General features: G+C 39.0%; 1 protein-coding gene across 7 annotated transcripts in view; it reads left to right on the top strand.

Annotated features, from left to right (window-relative positions):
- The window catches only part of UTRN (utrophin), a 540,243-nt gene that overhangs the window by 448,708 nt on the left and 71,742 nt on the right, over positions 1 to 19,793 (top strand). For all 7 annotated transcript variants that reach the window (XM_043888655.1, XM_043888654.1, XM_043888656.1 and 4 more), the window contains 2 exons: positions 14,484 to 14,545; positions 16,178 to 16,252. In XM_043888655.1, the coding sequence (XP_043744590.1) occupies positions 14,484 to 14,545; positions 16,178 to 16,252 (137 nt within the window). The remainder of the gene's footprint in view (positions 1 to 14,483; positions 14,546 to 16,177; positions 16,253 to 19,793) is intronic.

A 19,793-nucleotide genomic window follows, 5' to 3' on the forward strand; every position in this document is an offset into this window, starting at 1 on the left:
TCTCCCCATCCTCTTCCTCTGTACCATATTTTCTATATTCATTTTTCTGTCTGGATGTTTAGGTTGGGAGGCTCAGATGTGTGCTCTGTGATGACCTAGATGGGTGGGGTGGCGAGGGGATGGGAGAGAGGTCCAAGAGGGAGGGGACATATGTGTGTATATATAGCTGATTCACATCATTGTATAACAGATACTAACACAACATTGTCAAGCAGTTTTGCTCCAATTAAAAAAAGAGAAAATGTGATCATCTAATTCAAATGTGTCATTTTAGTTTTTATTCCACATGATAATAATGATAGTTATAGTATTAGAGAATTTTAATTTGCTTGGTGAATATTGACTTGAATATTACAGGTCTTGATATAAATGTGACATACTGAAGTAGGCAGAATCTGGCCATATACAGATGCCCACTTCCTGACCCCTGGAAGAGAATAGGTTAGGTCATATAAGGATGTAGAAGTGGGCATGATCCAGGGATTCAGGCAGCTTCTAGAAGCTGTGAAAGGCAATATGCTCTCGGAACCTTCCAAGGGGAACACAGCCCTGCAAACCTTGATTCCAACTCAGGGAGACATGGATGAGAATTTGTTACAGCATGGACTGTATGGACTGTATTTGTATGGACTTCTAGATTTTGTATGGTACATGTGTTAGTTTTCTATTGCTACTGTAACAAATTTTCATGCATGTCTCCCTGAGCTGGAATCAAGGTTTGCAGGGCTGTGTTTCTCTCAGAAGGCTCTGAGAGCACATCCCCTTTCTTTGACTTTTGCAGCAAATAAGAATAAAAATGTTTTAAATGAAAAGGAATTTTTGTATGTTCATGTCAATTAAATGTGCCTGAGCATTACATTGTCTAAGTCAGAATTTCACTAGATCAATATTTTTATAATTTGGGGAGAATCTAGCAGAATCGTTTCCTTGCCCAGTCTACAAGTTCTTACAGGGCAGGCAGGTAAAGTGAAGGCTGGTTTCTCTGGCATTTTATTGGCTAGGGTGCATAACTAGCATTTCAAAATAAGTATAACACATTGATGGCCCATATTTTTAATGTGGCCTGTAGGATTGTAGCATCCTGAAATATTTTGAATGCCGTTAGTGAAAGATTGTGTTTTCTTAAGTATTTTAAATTTTTAGTGTTAAATGTCTTAGAATTTTCAAATATTTCAAACTCTGCCTGTGTATATAGAATGAATTCTCTTATATTTAGAAAACTTGTTCAACCAGACTGTTCCCCATTACTTGCTCTGTTGTGAAACCTAACAGTTTATTTAGACCTCATAAAGAAGGAACATCAATCACTAGAGATAAAGTTATGTAGGCCAGTGTTTCCAGATGAAAAATTATTATGAAAACAAAATTTATTTCCCATATAAATTAATAAGTAAATGATGAATGAAAAGGATTTTAATATATACTTCCCTTTGCATGGTTGCACAAGTAAGTAGAAGAAAAATGTTAGAAACATGTTTTACATGATTGTCACGCAACTAGAGCTTCCTGGAACATACTAAAATATATTAATTTGACCAACAAGAAAGTAATATTCCAGTAGAAATATTAAATATTTTCAGTATTTAAGTATACAGTTTTATGTATTCTAATGCTAGAGTAAGAAAGTTGGCAGAGAATACGAGGGACAAGTTGTTTTTATTTTGTATTTTAATTTTATAGGTTAGTTAAAACATCCTTGGATGGTTCCTCAATGCATTTCTTTCTCTCTATTAATATTTTGAGGTGAACTGCCATGGTTCCAAGACTTATTTGTTTCTAGAAAAAGATAGGATATAGATCTGAACTGTAAGAATCTGTATAGTATAAATCCCTCTGTTCATATCTTAAGTTGAAGCTCATATCTTTAAATGATACTTGCTGCTTATAAGGTAGACTTTCCAGAGCTGATCTAATTATTTTTCTTTTCTACTATAGTCCAATGCCAACTCATCAATTTAAGAAAATTTGAAATGGCTCTTGCTGCCTTCACAGTGTACAATAATACTGTAAAATCAAGATCTCTTTCTTTGTGAATTTTTGGCTCTGCATTGTGCTTTGTACAAGTTGTTCATTTCCTCAACTAAAAGTTAACATCCACAGAGTTTCAGGTATAAAGGGAACGATGAATAAAAGCCTTGAGTTGAATTTTCTTAATATGTCATAATTATCATGTAAAACTCATTTCTTCTCTTTTTGATGCAGAAGTAATAATATTAATTCATAGTCATAGAGGGTGATAATAATGATCATTGTAATAAATGATATGTTTTGAATATTAACTTGCTAGCCAATGCCTGTGCCTGGGTTATCTCTTTTAATTCTCACAGTAGCCCAGTGAAGTATAGGTACTATGGTGGTGGTTTAGTCACTTAGTTGTATCCGACTCTTGCGACCCCATGGACTCTAGCCCACCAGGCTCCTCTGTCCATGGGATTTTCCAGGTTCTCCAGGGGATCTTCCCGACCCAGGAATCTAACCCAGGTATCCGGCATTGCAGGCAAATTCTTTACCAGCTGAGCTATGGGAAGCCCATAGGTACTATCATTACCCCCATTTATAGACAAGGCTTAAATCCTAAGTACACACATAACTTGCTTGAGATCACATAACTGGTAAATGTCAGAGCTGCCATTCAAACTCCAGTGCCTGAATCCTTGACAGGTATGCATTTACTGCCTCTTATTCTCTGTATTAGAAGAGGGAGAGAACAGAAATTTTTAGTACATTGAAAATTGGGGTGGGATGAAAGATTATATTTAGGGAATGCAGTCAAGTGGAGAAATTAGGAGCAAACATCCTTTCTTAAATACTGTAGACTGGTTACCATCTATTGTGCACTTGCTATGTGTCAACAGTGAAGTTCAGGGCTGTCTTAGCGTAAGGCCTTGCTTTCTTCCAGGCTGCACTTTGCCTTTTCCATAGGATTCTCCATAAGCTATTTTCAGTAGGCCTGATGTATGATTAGGGCTTCCCTAGGGGTTCAGTAGTAAGGAATCCGCCTGTTGATTGAACTGGCATCCTCTAAGCTCAATCCCTGGGTCATGAAGATCTCTTGGAGAAGGAAATGGCAACCCACTCCAGTATTCTTGCCTGGGAAATCCCACAGACAGAGGAGCCCCGAGGGCTACAGTCCGTGGCGTCGCAAAAGTGCTGAACACAATTCAGCAACAATATATGATTAAGGAAAGTTCACACTGTGGTCTGACAATAGACTAAGGTGCTCTTCTGTAGGCAGCGAATGTCGTTCGCCACGGCCCTGCCAGTGGGATGGGGACTGTTCGGAGGTGGTGGGGAGAAGACTGTCTGGCCCTCCTCTACTTTTTCTCATGCACAGGGTCTGGAGGTTTCTGACACTGGGGTGATTTCCATCTGTGAGGAGCATGGCCAGCAAAGCTGGCTTGTAGGTCCCCTGGGGCTTTTAGCATAGCTGCTGCTCCACCTTATTTAGCTTGTTAAGTAAGCCATCCTGGTTCGTAGAATTTCACGAGGGGTAGTTAGGAAATAGAGCTTTCCTCTCTCTCTGCAGTGGCTTCTCTACACCCCACATGTAAGCCTTAGTCTTGGTACAGATGATGATGATTCTGCTCTTTATGACAGCTTCAAGCTCACAGCTCAGTTCTATAGCTTTATTTTCCCCATTAGAATCTAAAGTACAAAGTTTAATTCTTTCTAATGTAGTCACACCCAACTTTAACATGAAGACTTTAGTCATCTCTGATTATGTAGATAATACCTGTCACCTTCCCTACAGCTGACATTCCTTAATCTTACAATGTATTCACCAGAACAAATGAATCTTAGCTACAAATACCACTACCTTGCAGTCTCTGCCTTTTCTAAAGCCTCCTTATGAATAGGTCTAAATCAAGATTTCCCTCCATTTATTACACCTCTTTTATGTTTTCCTTTTCCATCCTTGTGTTCATTATGGGTAATCCTGCAGTACTGTTTTGGACCCCTTTCTTGCCTCCCAAGGGCACCCTCTGCTGCCCTAATTCATCAATTCCTAGAAAAAAAGGTGAAGTTTATAGTTGTAAATGAAATCTTGGAGAGCAAGTAGTTGTTCTTTATAGCAGTCATGCAATTTATTTGCATAAACTGTATATACTTGTCTCATTATGTATGTACAGTCTAAAGGAGAGAATTAATGCTTATTTCTTTAAAGGAATTGTGAACCCTGCTTAGATGATGTAGGTGAAATATTTCTCCCTTTAATAAGAGCAGAGAGGAGTGGCAGCTTGGGAGATTCAAATATCCAGCCTCACCAGGAACTCACAGCTAACAAAGGTATAACATCAAAAAAGAAATTAACATAAAACGTTTTATCTTTAAAGGTTAAGGAAGCTCATCCCAAAGCAAAATAAATCCACAACAAAGATATTTCTAACAATGAAAGATACAATTCTCTCTGAAAGGCTTCCCAAAGCAGCCTTCATCTCTCTCCTCCTTCATCAGGATGGGAAAGGGTGTCTTTTTGGTTCCAGAATTTTAAGTGGAGAAATCTTGGGACATGCTTTGAGTCTCTTTCCAGAAATGGGGCTTGTGTTTTTGATTTTGATGATAAAGAAATAAATGAAATAGAAATATAAGAGAATGTCCTAGAGAGTCTGGTTTTACAAGAAATGATCTGTGACTTTATTTTTATTGAAAATAAAATATTTAAAACTCACTGGGCCAAATCTGCTGATGAGGAGGTAAGAATGAATTTGCTTTATGAGAGAATGAAGTACCTTGGGATCACTTAACCTCCTGGGCTTGGGGGCAGCTTCAGACAAAGGAGTGAAGCTTAGCTCACTCGAAAACTAAGCAGCAGACTGCCTGCTCCGCAGCAGCCCCAAATGGGCACCTTCTGGAGTACTTACCAGTGTAAGTAGTTTCTTGAGATGATTTAGGTGGAATTGACATTGTCTTAGAAATATATTGACTAGTTCAGGACTTGAGAAGATATCTTTCCTGTCATTCATCCATGCGTTGCTGGTGCCAGAGATATTATAACCATGAAGTGGAATTTTGGCTTGGAATCTTCTGGATTACTCAGCTTCATTGATTTATAACAGCACCATCAGTTGTACTGTACATTTTGATTTTTAGGGTCAGGGAAGCAATTAATAAAGGCTTACCATATAGCATAGGAAGGATCACTGAGGGATCATTAAGGGAAGGAAAAAAAAATGATATTGAACTTGAATTTGTAATGATTCAATTTTTTAAATAGTCACTACAATTAGCAAAGATGCAGAAGTAATAATGATCAAATAAACTGAAATAAATAGAGTATCTTTATCTGTACTGATTATAACCTGAAATGATAACAGTAAAAGATTCAGTACAACCCTATAGTAAAAATTAGAATTAATTTCTCATTTAAGATATATGTGAAATGGGACTATCTTCGTGGTCCAGTGGTTAAGGCTTTGCCTCCCAGTGCAGGGGGTATGGGTCCTTGGGAGCTAAGATGCCATATGCCTCGGGGCTAAAAAACCAAAACGTAAAACAGAAGCCATATGGTAACAGATTCAATAAAAACTTTAAAAATGGTCCACATTAAAAAAAAAATCTTTGAAAAAATAAAAATAAATGTGAAAGAGAAAAAATAGTTCTGTTTAAAAAACCAAATGATACACGTTCAGCTTTGAAAAACAGAACTTAAAGGATACAACAATAAATTGAACTCTGGTAGGAGCAGAAACCTGAGGTTAACATCCTCAGGCAAGGGCAGACACAGCAGGGCCAGTGCCCCCCAGATGACCTGTGGGTCTTCTGTTGGTTATGTGTTGGTTGATGGTCTGATTCTCCCTAGTTTGAGGGCTTAAAGAGACAGGAGGGTAGAGTTGGGTGAGGTCGGGGCTTCCTTTGAGTTCTGGGCTGACGTAGAGATATCACCAGAGCGGAGGCTCTCTTGCATTTGTCAAGTGTTTTATTCTTGCAGTCAGTCTTCCACTGCCTTAAGACCATTGTCACCTGTCTCTCCTGTATCTCCCCTCACACCCAGGCACATCCACTTTGGTCATTAATCCTACTACTTTACTTAAACACATGCAAACAAACCTTGTCTTACTGTTCCATCATCCATGCGTGGGGTGCTGACACGTGTATTTTGGGGTATTCTGTAGCCTCTGCTTCTGTATAGCTCTTTACCTGCTGGTGTCTTTGAGCCTACTCCTATGCGTGAGAGAACTTTTAAGTGCATTTTAAAAAAATAAAATTCAACTAGGTAAATGTACACATGTAATTGGCTTTATTCAACAATTTATGAAGTGGACAGCATCCCATTTAGTAAATAGAAAGCAGCTTCAAGGAACTGTACAAAATGGAAGGCTTTTATAGAAACTGGAGGGAAAGGAAGGAGCTGATAACAAGGAAGTTATTAGCCAAAGAAAAGAAAGGATTGTTTCAGGCCAGGTCATCTTATTTTATGGGGAAGGGAATGTAAGAGTCTTCTTATATAGATTCCCTCACAAGTGCTGACCAGGACATTTCAGACTAATGGTTTATTCCACTCCTGGGAGAGGGTGAAACTGCAGTTGGGTTAGGTATTAAGTCTTGGTGGGGTTTAGCACAAGTGACTCCATTTTGAGTTTATTGTTTCTTTGTAATAGCATTTTATAATTGAATTCAAGAGCTTATCCATTGTTTACAGCTATGTCTTCATTATCATGACAAACAAATGGCATTTTTTATGGTTGTATGACATCCATGGGATCATATATCTTATTTGGATTTTGAACAGAAAGGCTTTCTTTTTTTTTCTTGAAATGTTGACATTCATACTTTTTTCCCCTTAGATTTATTCTTAGATTTCCAAAACTATAATCCTGGATTTTATGCCTTTAAAAGCTTAGAGAATGGTAGAAAGTATCAGTGAAGATTTAAGAAGTTAGATGTAACTAGAGAAACAAATATGTTTACCCTCACACAGCATCCTAATCTACTGTCCTGTCTCCTCCCAAGTCCGCTCAACCCTAGTCACACACACAAGCACACACAAACGCACAAGCATGCACACAAAGTATGAATCAACGTTATGACAGGTGTATTCCATATTCTTCGTATATTCATGCATGATGAAACCAAGATTGAGGGGATTATAAATTCCAAAATGTCACCTCTTTGATCTTTAAAAAGATATTACTCAGATAAATGATATCACATGAGGTTGCCAAAATGTGTTTTAGTATTTATGCTTTTGTCACCTGAATGCAAATTTGATTACTTGGGAGCTCTGCTTGATCCCTACATATAACTTGTATATGTAAAGAAGGTGTCCAAATAGCGTACATTTTGCCTACATCAACTTCATTCAGGATATTCTGTTTTTTACATAGCTTCTCTCAGTGTTTACTACACTGGATAACTTACTTCTGAAGCCTCTACCCTATTTCTCTTTGCTTATGAGGAGAGGTCTAATGAGCTGAAGACAGAAAAGCAGGCATTCCACTCGACAACATGGAGTGCCTTGATAATTCTGACAGGACCAGTTTGGGTGGAGTGAGGTTAAAATCCAAATAAAGTGACTTAAGTCCTGAATGAATCCGGAGGATGTGGACTATTCATTTGAAAACTTCATCTGTAAAGAAGACAAAAGGGGTCCTAGGTGGCAGAAAATGCAGATTCAAGATAGGGTTATGAGTGAGTGAGTGTGTGTGTGTGTGTGTGTGTGTGTGAGAGAGAGAGAGAGAGAGAGAGAGAGAGAGGTTGAGAATAAGGATGGCCAACCCTTCTGCATCTGCATTCTGAACCTAGTCTTGCTGAGAGGAGTTGATAATCAGCACAAGAGTTATTTAGAAATCTTTGGGAAGAATTGGCCTTTCATAGGAGAAGGGGTCACTCCTCATTTTAAAAAAGGGGAAAGCAGATAATATGGCAGATGGAGGGAAGCTTATTGATTTAGAGGTGGGAAGATGAAGAAATTCTAGTGTGATGGTTTTTAGTTTTTTCAATAAAGTGTGAGATCGAGTTAAATGATACTAAGACAGGCAGGGAAATTACTTAGGTTTGGGGAGTGAGATGGCGGTGGTAATTGTTGCCTTGGGCTCTGGGAAGCACTTTATTAGGGAATGCAGTGCATTTGCCAGCACTTGGACATTTGAGGTTTGAAGTTAAACATTTAAAGTAAAATCAGTCTGTTGAGTGATTTTCTCCAGCTGTATTCATGCACAGCTGCTCTGGTCCAGAGAAGGCAAGTAATTGAGCTGATCCATGCTTGGGTTTTGCCAGGAGTGAGAGAAGCAAGGGAGATGAGGTTGTTTGTAATGATTATAATGATGGACCTCGGACTCAAATTTAGACAGCTTCATCAGAAATATTTTAAAACCTCAATGTGCAAGTACACATCCATATTAAGAACTCAGGCTTAAAATCAGACCATCTGGGTTCAAATTCCCTTTCTACTATTTACAAACTATGACCTTGAACAAGTTATCTAAGTTTTTCCTGGGTTCATTTATTTGTAAAGTGGGGATAATATTGGCCCCAAACTCATAGAATTATTATTTGGTTTTGAGTTTACATATAGAAAGAGTTTAGGAGAGTACTTGGTATAAATTGCACATTCAAATAATAGGCCATTACTGTAATGAATGTTACATATCCTCACCTAGTGTATTAAGTTTCACTTTGTGTAGCAATTGGGCTTCCCAAGTGTCGCAGTCTTGAAGAATCTCCCTGCCAATGCAAGGGACACAAGTGACGCCGGTTTGATCTCTGTGTTGGGAAGATACCCTGCAGTGGGAAATGGCAACCCACTCCAGTATTCTTGCCTGGGAAATTCCATAGATAAAGGAGCCTGGCAGGCTGCAGTCCATGGAGCTGCAAGGAGTCAGACACAACTGAGCACACATGTACACATGTACCGCAAAGACGGGGTATTTCTCTTTCTGCGATTGTCTTAGCCAGAGCGTTATATTCTCACACATATTTATATTTTACTTTTATATTTTTAGTTAACTAACTCACCTAAAGATAATTCTTTTCTCTTATGTATGTGCTTAGTTACTCAGTCATGTCTGACTTTTTGCAACCCCATGGACTATAGCCCGCCAGGCTGCTCTGTCCATAGAATTTTCCAGGCCAAGAATACTGGAGTGGGGTGCCATTTCCTTCTCCAGGAGATCTTCCCAACCCAGGGATCAAACCTACATCTCCTGCATTGGCAGGTGAATTCTTTACCACTGCACCACTTGGGAAGCTTTTTCTCTTATAAGCCTTTATAATTAAAATTGGAATGGAATGATAAATAGCAAACCCACAAAATCCAGTTTCAAACATTAAATTGGATAGATAAGTAACAAGAAAGTGTTTGTGTGTTGGGTTTTGAATATCCAGCATCCCGTCTTATCATGTTTTGATGAAAAAAATGAGACCACTCTAATGAGAACAAATGGGTTCAACAGATATCTTCCCCAGAGCAGTCTTTGCCTAGAAATCAGAATCATATTGACATTATGTGTAAAGTGCTATTGATTCACTATATTATCTACTGGGCAAGTGTTGTGGCCCAACAGTTTTTGTGTTCTCTTCATTGGTGCACAGTCTTATTTGTGTTTACCTTTCTGTGGCTTGTGAGAACACATTATGAATAATAATAGCTAGAAGCATATGCTACTTATTAACCATACTGGTTTAATATTTCATCAAAGTCCATAAAATATAGAGTCATATGTTTTCCCAACTGGAACACTTATGGATACAGGGACACTTTAATAATTATATGCAGCAGCAGGTATAATCCAGGACTGTCCCAGGTTTTGAAGGATGATTTTAAAAATTAGGTAATGGAGATTTAATGCACAGTACAGGATTTATAGACACTGATCCTGTATGATAAGGGCTTTCCAGATGGCTCGGTAAAGTGTCTGCCTGCAATGCAGGAGACCCAGGTTCGATCCCTGGGTCGGCAAGATCCCCTGGAGAAGGAAATGGCAGCCCACTCCAGTACTCTTGCCTGGAAAATTCCATGGACAGAGAGCCTGGTAGGCTATAGTCCATGGGGTCGCAAAGAGTCAGACATGACTGAGCGACTTCACTTTCACTGTATGATAAACTTGAAAGTTGCTGAGACTAGACTTTAAATGTTCTTACCACAAAAAAAGGAAATGATGATTGTGTGATCTGATAATGGTGTTAGATAATGCTATAGTGGTAATCATATTCCAGTATACAAATATATCAAACCAACATGCTGTATACCTTAAACTTACAAAGTGTTGTTTGTCCGTTATGTCATGGTCCAGGTGTGGGTTGGAGAAGAATTTCCAGATATGAGACAGAATGAGAGGGAAATAAAGTTTATTAGAATGGGAGATGCTGTTAGAACAGCGGGCCAACTCTAGGGAGAACCGACATTGAGTGGGGGTCCTTAATCTACTTTTATACCCAGGGTACAAGGAGTGGGATGGGGGTCTTGTAAGTCATTTGCTAACTGGATGAGGCATGTGTACTGGGTTGGGGAAGAGTAAGACAAATACCTTCTCCCTATGGGGCAGGAGGGGAGACAGGTTATACTGCTCAGGAAGACCTGAAATCCATTAATAGTTACAACATGGGGGGGAGGCGATAACGGTCTGGTCTTTCCATTCTTGCATTCCAAGAACCTCCTTGATTTTATCTGCTCTTTCATCCTTGAGTCACCACGAATTGTATCTCAATTAAAAAATTAAAAATTTTAAAATTTTAAAATTTAAATATAGAAAAAAAATTTAAACTGTGGAAAATCTTGACTTGTACAAATATAAAAAGAGCATTCACTAAATAATAAGGGAATGGATAAAAAGTTCTAGCAGGTTCCAAGGAGAATACTAAATATTAGTCTTTATAGTTAAGTAAGGCATGCTGAAATGAACTAACAATGGATGCAAAGCTGAGAAACTGGTCAGTATCCATCAGGAAAATAATCAGTTGCATTCGAGTGGACACAATTTGCATTTCTGTGGACAAAAAATCATTTGCATTACTATCGGTTTTCTTCATTTTGTAGAGTTTAAAATAGCTTAAAAATAATCGCAGCCACACAGGTGTATAACTCACTAATTTCTGACCCACATCAAAGGCCTTCACAGTTTTCCCTGACGCGAGCAGGCTAGGCACCGCTTAGTTATATGTCACATATTCTCGTTGTTGTTTGCATCACATGATCTGAACTTAACTCCTAATTGCTGCTTTGGTGGATTTTTTTTATTTTTCATTTATTCTTAGACCCTGTGTTGGTTCCCTCTTAAAAAGAGGATTTTTAGTAACAAAATTGGAATTTTGTTTCATTGTTTGTCAAGTTGTACAATATTAAATTCTACTCCTCTTTCATATTTGAGATTGGCCAGAACCTAAACTGTTGTTATTTTGGGGGGAAAATGCTACTTTTATTCTGTTTTGGTTGCCTCCTCTGGGAGGACTGGGAGCATTTTGGCAGGATGAACTGAGCAGTCTGCAGCTGTTCAAATACTTTGAGCCTTTGGATTGATTGTGGATTTTGCTTTAAAACCCTCCCCCCACTTAAAAAAAAGAATGAAAGAAAATCCAACAGTCAATTGCATCTACTACTTTTTTAAAAAAACTGTTGTTTGGTAAGCTGCAGTTTTACTTTTGTAACCAGAGGCTGTGTTTATATTCAGCGTTGGCAGTTCTGCCTAATGAATCAACTGGTATTGAATTCACAAGGGGAGGTGCCGTTTCCCGCCCTCCATCTGTTTGCCAAATGTGTGTGTTCCCTCAACTCTTAGTGGTGGCTTCACTAAAAAGAGCCATTAGCAGGCGGGTGTTCTCACTGATTTCTCAGTCCTCTGTCTGACTGCTTGCTGGTATTTTTCCCTTGTGGTTCCATAGAGGTTGTTTGCCAAAGCACCACACTTGTGATTCTAGAGAAAGTGTGTGTCTGTTTGTTGTTTAGGTATAAAGTTTGGCTCTGCATTACTCATAGTTTTAGTTTGGTTCTTGAGCCTTGGTTTGGTCCTTCACGATGGGGTGTCTGTCTCTAAGCAGTAGTGTTGCCATGGGGATTGAAATTACTCCAAGGAGGAGACAAGAGCTCCAGTGAATCCTAGTAGGCTCTCTTAAAAACTGGGAACCTGTGATGAATTTCTTTGGATTGCACTCTATTTTCAGCAAATCCTTCTTTAATTCTTTTTCTTCCCTTTTCTTTTAAAAGTCTTATTGGTAATAGGGAGGAAGTTGTTTTATTAGCAAAATTTGGAGGTATCTTTTTCATGTTTTACTTTCATTTGTATTAGGAGTCTTTTAGGTCAGTACTTCTCTTGAATGTGCATATGAATTACTTGAGATTTTGATGAGATGAAGATTCTGATTCAGTCGATTTAGGAATCTGAGATTTTGCATTTCAATTCAGTACAGGCCACACTATGAACAGTAAAAAAAAGCCTCAGGGCACATAACTTTGGTACTTTTTCCATGGCCTTTGGAATAATTTAGATAGTCAAAGAGTAGAATGATTTGGTTGGTGTTTAGTAGCAAAGTATTTGGAGATATTTGCCTTCACGTTGGTATCAGGAACCAGGTAGAGGAGTCAGACAACTTTCTAACTCTTCCTAAGATAGACCTTCACATTGAACATATGTTATTTTGTTTGAGATTTTGAAATTTCTAGGACATTTTACATACCCAATTTCAAATCTAAACTTGAAATGTTTTTTCGAAGCAAAGTATGAGTTATTTGGGAGTTCTATTACTTGTGTACAAAAGCATTGATTATGTTCTTTTTCCAGTGACATGCCTCACTTCTTGATATATTACTTAAGCTTTAAAAATAATTTCCCTGACATTTGATTGTATGAGTATTTTAATATCACTGTCTCTTGCGTACTGTGCGATTTTACTTAGCCTACTAAACAGTTTTATAAGAACTGAGTGTTATCTACGAAGTCTTTTGAGTACTATTAAATGTTATTACTCTATTCTGACCTAGATAATGAACAGTAAACTATTTTAAATAAGGCCACTGACCCACTGAAGAGCTGTTCACCACATATATACACAAAGAAGGAACCTAATTTAAGCACTGCATTGATCTCTATTACCCTCACCTTATTCCCCCAAACTTCTAATTAGTTTTGGAAGTTACTGAAAAAGAGGAAGTACAAAAACTTGCTTTTAAAGTAAAGGATAAGGATCATGAGAAAAAACTGCTCAATACTTATAAAAAATACTGGCTAACTGGAGGAGGCTGAAAGAAGAGTATGAAATTAAAATAGCAAAAGAGAAATGCATATGTAAGGGGAGTGAAGAATATAGATGTTCATGAAGAGCGTATCAGGGAAGAGAAACAACTTTTTCTCCACTCTCTCAGGTTCAGTTATTGGAGGCCTGTGAATTGAGGTGACAAAGGGCAAATTTGCAGGAGAAAAGAGTTTATTTATGAATGCAGTCTGCATACAGTGATGAGTAACTCAAAAAAGTGGTTGGCATTTAGGGCTTATGTACCCAGTGCAGTAGGGAAAAAGAATTGGGTAGAGAAAGGCTCCTGTGAGAAGACCCAGCAGGTTTCTTTAGGAAACACACGTGTTTCTTGAGGAGAACAAACATGAGATAAGAACGTCTGTGACAGTATTTGTTTGTGCAGGTGTGAGTGTTTTTTTCTGTTTTTTTCATAGCCCTGAAACTCTCTTGGAGAGACTTTCTTGGAGAGCCTTGTTTCCTAGAAGATACTACTTTAAGTCAGATAAAGGAAGCTCTGACAAAGCTTCTTTCTCCATTTGTTGACTCTCAGATGTCTTCAACTTAAGATCATCTTTGTACTAATCTTTGTACTCTAAGGGTGTGAGGTCTGAGTGGATCCCCACAGGGTTAGACGAGGTTAAAGAGGAGGAAGACTCAGTGGATTGTGTGATGCAGGTGTTATTCACAGTTCTCCTCATTTCCCTCTCTGGGAATTTGATTAGGACTCCTAAAGTTAAGCGGCTCTTCAGAGCACTTCTGCTCTCAGAGAATTTATTCTAAATGAGAATCTACATCAGCCGGACACAGGTACAGTTATTTTGGAGCCTACATCTGTCTGGCTACATCAAGCCTGAGGCTCCAGGGTCTGTGACAGTCACATTTTATACCTAGGTTTTAATCTTTAGTTGCAATTCTTTTTGAAACAGATAAAACATATTTATACATCTATACTGTCTGTATATATATATATAATTACATATATATAATCTATATATATAATTGCTCAAGCAAAAATCTAATGTTGTTTCATATACTAAGTATTGGGTTGGCCAAAGTGTTCATTCAGGTTACCATAAGATGTTACAGAAAAACCCAGATGAGCTTTTTGGCCAGAACAATAATAACTGGGCTAAATAATAACTGGAAAAACCCAAACAAGCTTTTTGGCCAAAACATTAATAAGCCTGAGTGACCCATCAAGGGGATAATTTTGTATGTATTCTTAAAAATTTGAATAAGAATTCTGTTTGCATATTTTCTGTATAGCAATTACTATTTTATACAGTCTTTTATTTAAATGTATTATTATTTTTTCCTAGTCATCAAACACAGACAACCTGTTGGGATCATCCTAAAATGACCGAACTCTTTCAATCCCTTGGTGAGTGTTATTTTAGTTAATAGTAATTAATTGACTTCAACAACTTGAGAATTGTATATTCTTAAATGGACTCTAGTCACCAGTTTTCCGTACGTGGCATATTATGTTTAAAGGACCATGTCATGGGCATGTAAAAGCAGTTGAATTTCTAAGGGCAATGCAGTAAACAGATTTTACTTTTCTTAAGAGAACGTATGGTTCACAATAGCATGAATTCAAGAAGGTTGATTTTAAAAGAAGTGTAATTGGTTTTACCTCCCTCATATTGTATCATCTTAAGCTTCAGCTTTGTGTAAAAACAAAACAATAGAGTACAGCAGCCTGTAATCCACTGCTTCATATTTACTTTTTGCTCACTGTTTATTTAGTAAATATTATTAAATTAGTTTGTCTAATTTCATTCTAACTAGTCATTAAAAGCTAAATTCACTTTAATAAAAATGCATGAGAACACATGAGATGAGAATCCTAACATTGTAGATTTCTAGTAGACTATGGCTGTGAGCTGATTATTATTACTGCTTCTCTTAGGTCGTTCCAGTGGCTTTGAAAGAGTTTCCTTATAGGGGATCTAAAGTGCCACTGGAGAAGGGGAGTGGCACCCCAAGGCTCTCATTCACACTGCCATTTCAGCAAGGAGGGGGCACTCCTTTTATCTCTCTATATATCAGGCTTCTGTGTGAGCTTTCTCTTGGATGAGTGAGGACAGTTGCAAAGGTTGAACAAGCAAAAGACAAACCATTGGATTGTTTTAGTTTGTAAAATGAGCACGCCAATGTCAAGAATTAGAGACTAACTCTTCTAATTTCTCTTATGGATACTCTAGGAGACAAAGAAAGAAATCCCAGTGTCTTTTTTTCTCAACTTGATGCTAAATCTTTCAGGTTTTTTTAAATTAAGATAATATATAACATTACATTAATTTCAGGTGTACGGCATAATGATTTGATATTTGTATATATTGTGAAATGATCACCATGATAAGTCTAGTTAACATCCATCATCAAACATAGTTACATAATTCTTTTTCTTGTGATGAGAATTATAAGATTTATTCATTTAGCAACTTTTGAATAGGCAATATGGTATTATTAACTGGAGTTAATCTATCATTTCTAAAGATTGGAATATTGATTATTGTATAATTTTAACCAGATTGATTAAAGGGTGGAAGAAGCAAATAGAGCAGGACAGAAGGAGCACAGACATAAGATGTGCTTTGTGAGTAGTGAGATGGACGCCTAGGTGGCAGAAAACCGATTGCCCTTGTGGGGAAATGCCCTGGAAGAGAATCCCTCTTAGCAGTAGAGAAGGCAGCCTGTGGTGTGATGTATTTATTAAGTCATGGAAAGTCAACAAGCCATGTTTCCCTTTCCTCATTTCCCTCCTTTTCCTGTTTGAAAATGCTTTCTTGAGATCAATAGAGCATTGCTTTGGAAAGTATCTCACCATGGTTCTAATGAACATTTGATTATTTTCTTGTAAACGCTGTGGATTTTAGGAAAAGACCTTTTCATGTGAAAAGACATAATGATTTTCCATCATTGAAGTGAACAGATATATTCTTGCCATTCAGTGTAAGTTAAATAATCCTAAGCACGCTTTTTGAATGTGTTCCATTTTCCATTTCAGCTGACCTGAATAACGTACGCTTCTCTGCCTACCGTACAGCCATCAAAATCCGAAGACTCCAAAAAGCACTATGTTGTGAGTTTATTCTGCCAGATTTAATCACTCTGTTGTTTGGATTGCCTTTCTTGTTTTTTTTTTTTCTTTTAAGACAAAGATAAATGAAGAGGGTGATGTGTTTGTCGAGTTAATCTGATTTTCAGTGTACCTCACTCAAGGAGTTGGCTGTGTTTCTGTGAATGCTCTATTCGCCCCATCAGCAAACATGCAGTAGTAAAACAAATGAACATACGCCATTCTCAGTTGGAGAACAAAATTAACCAAAATACAGGAGTCACATAAAAAGCTTTTTCAAAAATTATGCTGCCACCCAATTTAAAAGGATTAAATCAAGGAATTGAAGTAGTAGATCATTGCCTTTTTAGTACTTTGTATTCATCTGTAGGATTCATTTGGAGCATGGGGTTCGGAACAGTTTAATTCAGAGCAATCATATAATAAAGAAATACTGAAAAATTATATTCCTGATCCAAATTTGAATTGACCATTGTTGTCGTTCAGTCGCTAAGTCTTGTCTGACTCTTTGTGACCCCGCTGACTGCAGCACACCAGGCTTCCCTGTCCTTCACCGTCTCCCAGAGTTTGCTCAGATTCATGTTCATTGAGTCAGTGATGTTATCTAACAATCTCATCTTCTGACACCCCCTTCTTTTGCCTTCCGTCTTTACCAGCATCAGTGTCTTTTCCAGTAAGTCAGCTCTTCACATCAGGTGGCCAAAGTATTGGAGCTTCAGCTTCAGTCCTTCCCATGAATATTCAGGGTTGATTTCCTTTAGGATTGACTGGTTTGATCTCCTTCTGTCCAAGGGGCTCTCAAGAGTCTTCTCCAGCACCCTAATTCTGTGTGCATTTAGAGCTCTGTGTTCATGTAACACAGTGTCTTGAGACAATTAATATTATCAATATGAACTTTAACCTGTAGAGTGTATGTTCATAATGGTAATCTATGATAGTTTTGGGTTCCCCTTTTAGCTCAGTTGGTAAAGAATCTGCCTGCAGTGCAGGAGACCCGGGTTGGGAAGATTCCCTGGAGAAGGAAATGGCAACCCATTCCAGTATCCTTGTCTGGAAAATCTCATGGACAGAGAAGCCTGGTGGGCTGCAATCCATGGGGTCGTGAAGAGGCGGCCACTACTGAGGGACTAACACACACACATGATAGTTTTACTAAAGGATTATTCCTTCTCCCATAACCTAAATTTAAGTATCAATATGAATGCTTTGCAACAGAGTATAGATTCATGCTACCTGGATTCTATCTATAGCTTCTATTCTTTTGCTTTAATGATTGAGTCTACTTAGAGAACTTTTGGGCCTCATCAGGTAGTTAATATGGAAAGTGACATGTGCCTTAATGCTTATAACAGCATAACTTGAATAATTCCAAATATTCTTGTTGCTACCTTTTGTTAACAGTTGTTGTATGTCTAGGCCATTCAGTGAAGCTTTGCAGGTTACCCTTAGAAATGATATATTAAGGTTAAAAATCTGCTAGGTCAGTAAAAATTAAAAGTACAGTTTAAGCTGGTTATATGAGGAGAGTTGAGGAAAGAGATGTGTAGAACCATTCCAAGAAAATATAGCAAGGCAAAGCTTTAGAATAAGAAACACTTAAGCTATGTTTGGGCTTCCCTGGTGGCTCAGCTGGTAAAGAACCCACCTGCCAATGCAGGATATGCAAGAGATGTAGTTTCAGTCCCTGGGTTGGGAAGATCTCCCGGAGAAGGGAATGACAATGCAGTCCCATGCAGTCCCATGAACAAAGGAGTCTGGCAAGTCTGGTCGCAAGTCTGGTCGCAAAGAGTTGGACCCAGCTGAGTGACTAATGTGGTGGAAGCTACATGTGGAAGAGCTGTCTGAAGGGCTGAAAAAAACCTCCAAGTGAGGGAGTGGACAAGAGGCTGACATGGCCTGGAAGCCCATCATCCTCAGAGCGCCAACGATGATTGGCAGATTGTAGCGGTCACAGCAAGGATGGCAGAATGACCAGTTCCCAAATAAAAAGCCTGTGCACTCTGGTGATCTGTATGTTCAGCCGGAAGGGAAGAGGAAGTGAATTGGGAGCAAGCAGAAGGGATTTCAGGGAGCTCAGTCGGGCCAGGGTACCAGCAGTTTTGAAAAAGGCTCAGCTGCAGGTCTGGTGTCCAGCTGACAGACCTGGAAGGACTTCTCAGGCCGGATGAGCTGTAGAATGAGGGCAGATGACTCAGCCACAATACTGCAGTGGGCAGCCTTTCCCTTCTCCAGGGGATCTTTCCAACCCAGGGAGTGAACCCAGGTCTCCCGCATTGCGAGTGAATTCTTTACCAGCTGAGCCACAAGGGAAGCCCAAGAATACTGGAGTGGGCAGCCTTTCCCTTCTCCAGGGGATCTTCCCGACCCAGGAATTGAACCAGGGTCTCCTGCATTGCAGACGGATTCTTTACCAACTGAGCTATCAGGGAAGCCTCTCCATTGACAGGAGATGGCTTTGTATCACTGTGAACATGGGTCCAGTTTTCAGTAATACTTGTGGGCAGATAAACAGATTAAACACATTTACTTGTTTTCTTCTGTGGGTTCTCTGAGTCCTAAAGAAAAAACTCTCTCCTTCAACTCATCCCTTCAAACTGGAGAGGAGCAGAAGAGACATGCCTCCCACCTCTAAACTAAATGACCTTTAGTGGTGCTCACTTAGAAATGGGCTGGGTTGTGTTTGATTGCGAATGTTCGAGGTGATGTCCTCAGGGCCACCTGGCCTCCACTTTCTCAGCCCCCATTGAGCTCCTAGTGAGTCCTTGGCACTCCTGGTCCAGCTCACCTGTTTATGATTAATCTGCTCCTTCCTCTCCCATCTTTTCCGTTTACTCGAAATGCCTTGACCCTTCCTCTGCAGTTGTCTGCAACCCTTTATTCCCTTCCAATGCTGTTAAAAATTTACTTCTTTTGGAAACATTTACAAGCTAATCCCACCTGCCTCCAGCTTTTCCAGAACTTTATGATGGCCTGTAACGACTTTCTCTCCCATCAAGCGCCCCTCGCGTGCCTTTGTGTGACAGATAATGTGAGGAGGATTGCGCCGTCTGCATCAACACCTGCTTTGAATCAACAGTTGTCTCTCTCTGTGTAAATCTCCGCGCATCATAGTGTCCTCACCAAGAGGGCATGCTGTCGTTGCTAACATTGTTCTTTCATTTATTGGGCTTCCAGATTGGGCAGGGGATAAAACAGTAGAGACTTTGTTCCCACACTCAAGGAATGTCAATTCAGACACAACCCCCCTGCTTCCAACAGCCTTGCTGCCCTCCGCATGGAATGGCCTTTACCACGGCCAGTCTCTCCATCCTCCTCATTCATCATGGCCCACAGTGGACCCTTGTAGTTCGAGAGGATGCTGAAAGGGCAAGCTCTGTTTTCTGCTCCTCCTGCCTGAAGAGCTCATTCCCTTTCTTTTTAGGTCCTAGTTTAACTGTCATGCATCTCTAAGCAGGCTTTCTTGGCTACTCTACTCCAAATTAGGTCACTCCTGATTTTGCATCTCATAGATTCAGTTCTTTTCTAATGTGACACTTGTTTGTTC

Source organism: Cervus elaphus, chromosome 26, assembly GCF_910594005.1.
Source record: "Cervus elaphus chromosome 26, mCerEla1.1, whole genome shotgun sequence".
In the NCBI taxonomy this organism is placed as follows: Eukaryota; Metazoa; Chordata; class Mammalia; order Artiodactyla; family Cervidae; genus Cervus; species Cervus elaphus.